Below are 6000 nucleotides of genomic sequence, written 5' to 3' on the forward strand. Positions count from 1 at the left end.
CTCAAAATGAGGCAGCCAATTTTGCTGAGCCCACTTCAAACCAAACCAAACCAAGAGGTTTTGAAAAATAATCTCAGGAAGAACTACTGAAAAACAATGTCTGCATTCCATACATTCACTCCAGAGGTAGCAGTGACTATTCCTGCTGAATGTTAAGGCGGCAGAGCAGCAAGTTAATCCACAAGCTCCAGTAGCTAGTTAGTCCTTGCTGATGCCCTACAAAGGCTCATACTGCAAATACTGTTTCACTCTTGACATTCATTCTACCATGGCATCAGCCTTCTCCTTCGTTGGAGGGATTGGCATTTTTAGCTTTCTTTCTACCTGCGGAATGAATCAATATAGCTTGAGTGAATCTTTCAACCGGGTAAACATGGAAAAACCAATTCGAAGATAGAAAATGGGAGCAACATGTTTGTGTTTGATGTATCAAGTTACTTGAACATCATAGTAACTAACCTTTGCCTTTTAGTCTTTTGATCTGTATCCTTGAGTTTTTCTTCACATTAAACTTAATCTGAGGCTTGTCTTTTCCAGTTTCTGAAGATGCTGTATGTAGAAGTACAACGATAAGCAATAGGAGGATGACCACATATATTTGTCTAAATTTGGATGTATTTATACACTAAATAAATCACGTCTAGGTACATCCAAACTTTAAAAAATCAGCGACATCTTTTTGGGGATGGAGGGAGTATATATATACATAAGTTATGGCATCAGAAAGAAGAATGAAGTGACAAAACAAATATAGGCAGAAATGACAACAAACAACCCAGAGACATTGTTACAAAATAAAACAATGGAAGACAACATAATTCCCTCCATAAGCAGCAGATAGATTAAGGTCCATCAGCAATCAAGATTGCTTATCAAAGTGTCCAGGTACAAAACAACAACATCATTATTTTGCAAAAATAAGGACATAATATTAGACCTTCCAAAATAAAAAGGGGGACATGAGTAGCCCAACTAAACTAGTCGGAACCTACATGACATGTTATGCAGCCCTACCATAACAAAAATCTATGAAGAGTAAATACAGGCTTTTCTTCACAAATGATGAATACAATCTTCAGCGAAGAAAATGAACGTGCTAAAAGTCCGTACACGAGTACATACATCTGAACAAACATGCATAAATTCATCACAGCCATCTAGGCACTAGCACAAATTAGACTATGAATATAGATCGGTACTTTTCCATCACTAACTCTTATTTTTTGGGAGCATTTCATCACACCAGTTAAGGCATCTTCCTTGCTTTGCTTACAGAATAAAAATAGCCATGCATAACTATCAAGATAATTCATGAAATCAAGAAACAATTAGTGAAGCCCCCACTCCTATGGAATAAATACAATCTTGGCATTACCAGGATAATCACGTGAGGCGTGATGATACAGAGCACTAATCTTTTAGCAACAGAAGGTTAACAATTGGTATGTAAAAACAATAAATAGCAAATGGAACTTGTGCTATACACCAGTTGGTATAGATTGGCCTCACTACACTTAAGCTGTCCAGAATGTTTTAGACTCTTAAATGTTATTCTGATATTTTGTCTGCATAGAATCTTAGATATATTTTCTTTGCTTGACTTGAAATTGGATTAACCGATACAAATTGCTTGGGGACATATTTCATGCTGAAATATAGAATGCATTGTTCCTAGCTCGATTGTACGATGAACAGGCTCAATTGCACCATGAACTGCCCAATTGAAGTTAACAGAAACGCACAACTCTTAGCTCACCTACAAATTCTAGATAACTCAAGTTAAATAACCAACGACCATGGGCCAATCCTCACGAATGATTAGTACACTGAACTCTCGTGCAAACTACCTAAGACAGACAAATAAACAACTGCCTAATTTCCCCCACACCAGGCTCGAACAATCAAGCAAACCAAGAAGCCGTACCTTCAGCAGACACCATGTCGACGTCCCCCATGTTGTTCTCCAGAGCCTTCACCAACGCAGCCTCCTTCTGGTCCTGCACCCGCCGCAGCCAAGCCCCCACCAAACAAGCATCAGAGAGCCATCAGTACAACAATCACTAGGACGGGGAGGCGGCAGGAAATCAAACCCTACCCGTTTGTCGCGGCGCTGGAGCTTGCGCTTGCGCTTGCCCGAGATGACGTGGTGGTCGGTGCGCTGCTTGAGCTTTCCGGAGTTGGGGTCCCCATGGGCGCGGCGCTTGCGGTCCTGGCTGTGCTCGCGCTTGTTCTTCGTCACCACGTTGTACTTGGCCATGGCGGCGGGTGGGTCTGGGCCGCCGCGGAAGAGGGAGGGGGAAAGAGGAAGCCGACCGAACCCTTCCGCTCCGGCCTTTAACCCTTCTCTACCGCCTGGAGATTCGTGCAGGTACGGATGGCCACTCGGCCCGAACGATTTTCTCCACCGCTTCGGGCCTGAATGGTTGTTTGCATAGATGCCGTTGGGTAAATGCAATCTCTAATTTATGTTGTGTATAAGTTGTTTGGTTGCAAATAATTTCTACTTGCATAATTGTGAAGCAAAGTCTCTAGCATTTGGTTGCTCATAAATTGCGTTTCAGCAAATGCAACGGTCTTGTGGTTATATCTAGCTTGCCGAATACGATCATCTCCTACCTTCCTCGGTGAGCTTACCCAGTTCACCGTATATGTCCACAAGTTGTTCCGCGAAATAGGAAATAACATGATAACAATCATAGATCACATAATCAACAAGACTAGCATATGGATATGAGTTCTAGCAGTGGAGCTGCACCACGAGGTCACGAGCAGCAGCTCATGATGCAGCATAAATTTATCAACCGAGGGGTTACGTAAATACCGCCTCGCAAAATATAGAGACGTGCCATCGGTGCAGATCAACCCTAGCCACTCCAAAATATACATCATGGATGCGGTGTTCGTCATCAGCAGCAGAGCAAGCAAGACAACAAGCATCCAAAGCTCTAGCTTCTCACAGATAATACTTCGTCGGGAAGGTGTTGAACCAGGCCATCCTTCCATCATGGGTCGTCGCGAGATGCCTGGTCACCTGTGCCTTGCGATCCATGAGGTGGCTCAGAGCACGGTGGACTGCGGTGGGAGTGAGCAGGGCAGCTGGAACACCGCCTTCGTAGATCTTCTTCATCTGAGCATAGTTCTCTATGGGCTTGTTAATGAGCTCCGCGTCCCTAGGTAGAGTCTGCGATGATAAGGTTACTTAGTTCTTCCTTATGTGCAAGCTAACAACATCCATCATAAATGACTTAGTGAATGAAGTGCAAGAGAAGTTGCAATGCGCTAACCTTGGCATACACATAATACACATCATCGTCCATCATGATAGTTGATATCTTCTCCACTCAGGGCACCCCCTCCATCTTTTTGAGCCTGCAAACATGAACCCACCTTGCTCTCCAATGCCTCAAACGGTAGACCTGAGTGACACCAACCTCACGGCCAGTGAACTTCAGAACAACATGTACAATCTCCTTGAGGTCACGGTTCCTGATGAACCGCACTCCGACCTTCTCTTCCATGACCAACTCGCACAGCCGATTCAACACGGAGGTGGACAGAGCGGCATGCCATATCATGTTTTTTTTCTTCCTAATAGTGCAGTACCTATCAGGAACCGGGATGTACCGGAGTGACACAACATGCATCACAAACTTGGACGACAGATCAGGGGACTTCGTGTCCTATACATACAATCAAAGTAGCAAAGTGCAAGAACAAATGGTAAGCGAGCTATTTCTTTCACACATAGATGCTCTCATGACAAAATTATGCAAGAATGGTAATCAAGCAAGCATGGTAAGAAGCTTCACTCAATATCCAAATATGTTGTGCGCACAAATAATGACCATAACACAGTGTCTTCTTCCAGATATAATTGCATAGCTGGTACAAGGAGTAGTTGTACACATTGTAGAATCAATCCCCGTACCAACTATCGCACTTATAAATGAACAACTTGGCTTAGAAGAACGCATAAATATGTGTTCGATGAAATAACGGCCATTAAAAATCTTAGGAATGCACTAAACGCTTACAGATCGAAGCAAGAACTAAGCAAAACAACTACACTCTTACAGATTGAAGCAAGAACTAAGCAAATCTACTCTACTCTTACAGATCGAAGCAAGACCTTACAGATCATAGCATAAACTTAACAAAAGTACACTAAAAGTAAAAGTACAGATCGAAGCAACAAACTAAGGTAAACTACTATAGGTTTTACATATCAAAACAACAAGTAAGCAAAACAAGTAGATCGAACCAAGAACTCTCTATCCCTACAAATACCGCTCTGCCCATTTTGTTGGATGATGGCATTGAAGATCAAGTTGTGCTTTTTTTTATAATTTTTACGATGTTTGGTAGATGTTCTTTCAGCACCTTGTAACTATGTTGTTGTGGCTTTACTATGTTAAAGTTGAGCCTTTGGCCTTATTGTTAAAAAAAATATGTGCCACCCAGTTAAAAGGTAGAGGGCTTCAAAGTACAACTAGGCATGGGCAGCCCGGCCCGGACAACCCGGCCCGAACCGACCCGAAAATCCCAGGCCGGACCGGGTTGGGCTTGCACTTTGTATCGGGCTCGGGCTTAACTTTTAAGCCCGAACGTCTGGCCGGGCCGGGCTCGGGCTTGCAATTTTCGCACTTTAGTGTAGGGTCGGGCCAAACTTTTGCCTGTTTGCGCCTGGTTTGGGCTTGATTTATGGACCCGACGATCGGGCCGGGCTGGGCTCGGTCTTGGCATTTTACGTTCGGGCTTTTCGGGCTTGGCCCGAAGCCCGGCCTGGCCCGAGTTTTGGCCAGGTGTACTTCAAAGGAACAACAAAGAGATCGCATAACTGTGCAAGTATTGTAACTCTTTATTTCATGGATGGAATAACAGGGTTACAATAAAAAAAAAAGGTACAGTACTATCATATAGCATAAAACTGAATTTGCTGCGAGATTTATTCGATGGCATGGGAGGAAGCTTCCGTCAACTGACGAGCCGGTAACAGTAAATAGTCCGACGGGCTCACGAATCACGACTGCTTGGTCGCAGCGCGGTGGTGGCCAAGAGCGTTCCTCCAATGGAATATCGTCCAGATGATCGACGGGACTGCGAGCGATTCGGAGGATCTAACAGTTAGTATCCATCTACATATGAGGTAAGTAATCATCAGAGGCGAGTTCATTACCGGCAAAGAAGCCGAGAGTGCCGAGGCTTGCTGCGGTGATGGTACGGTAAACCAGGTACTCCACGACGAAATGGCCGTAGGCGTAGACGAAGGACAGGAGAGTCGCTGCGCAGAGCGGCCTGTTGTCGAGGTTGAAGGCGCACATGAAGCAGAGCGTGCAGGACAGGAGCGTCCACACGCCGACGGTGCGGCCGTGTACATCGGTCACTGCACGCGCACACGTACGTACGTACTACCGATTAGTTAGGGGCAAGGCTATGTATATATGACGAGATATAGCGATCGAGGAGGAGGAAGATGACCGTGCGTGCCGGAGTAGGTGCCGGCGCGGACCGCCCGGGCGTCGAAGAAGCCGGACCAGGCGAAGCCGAGGCGGACGGCGCCGACCACCACGAGCCACCACCCGAGCGCTGGCAGCGCGGCAAGCTTCCTCCCGGCCACCGCCACACCCATGTCTGGCTCAAGTGCGGCGCGAGAGACGCAAGGGAGTTGGTAGGAGAAGACAGCCGCGAGCTAGCGCGAGAGGGAAATGAAATTGGTCTGACGTTCGAGGTTCACGAGTCGATGCTTTATTGCCGCTTCAGCCGCGGGTAGAGCGTCAGACTGGTCTTTTGTTTCTAACAGAGGAATACATACCCTGCATATGATCCAGAACTTCTTTATAAAAAAAATAAAGGCAAAATCTGTCTTTTTTTAAAATTTAGAATAAGGTGCATATTTAATTAGTGAAAATTGGGAAAATCTATACAACAACGCCAGCGTCACAGGACCACGTTCACACTGCTGGGACATTGCCAAGTCAAGTCAAGATGCGAGAACAACCA

General features: G+C 45.3%; 2 protein-coding genes across 2 annotated transcripts; both read right to left on the minus strand.

Annotated features, from left to right (window-relative positions):
• Positions 1-58: 58 nt before the first annotated feature.
• On the minus strand, positions 59-2317 carry LOC127307206 (uncharacterized). Its single transcript, XM_051337938.2, has 4 exons — positions 2096-2317; positions 1925-1997; positions 460-549; positions 59-324 (listed from the first exon to the last, which is right to left on the minus strand). Exons 1-4 carry the CDS (start codon positions 2255-2257, stop codon positions 275-277), a joined length of 375 nt encoding a protein of 124 aa, XP_051193898.1. The 5' UTR covers positions 2258-2317; the 3' UTR covers positions 59-274.
• Positions 2318-4834: 2517 nt separating this feature from the next.
• Positions 4835-5700, minus strand: LOC127309509 (ergosterol biosynthetic protein 28). Its single transcript, XM_051340338.2, has 3 exons — positions 5479-5700; positions 5177-5383; positions 4835-5097 (listed from the first exon to the last, which is right to left on the minus strand). Exons 1-3 carry the CDS (start codon positions 5627-5629, stop codon positions 5021-5023), a joined length of 435 nt encoding a protein of 144 aa, XP_051196298.1. The 5' UTR covers positions 5630-5700; the 3' UTR covers positions 4835-5020.
• Positions 5701-6000: the final 300 nt, after the last annotated feature.

This window comes from Lolium perenne, chromosome 6, assembly GCF_019359855.2.
Source record: "Lolium perenne isolate Kyuss_39 chromosome 6, Kyuss_2.0, whole genome shotgun sequence".
Taxonomy (NCBI): Eukaryota; Viridiplantae; Streptophyta; class Magnoliopsida; order Poales; family Poaceae; genus Lolium; species Lolium perenne.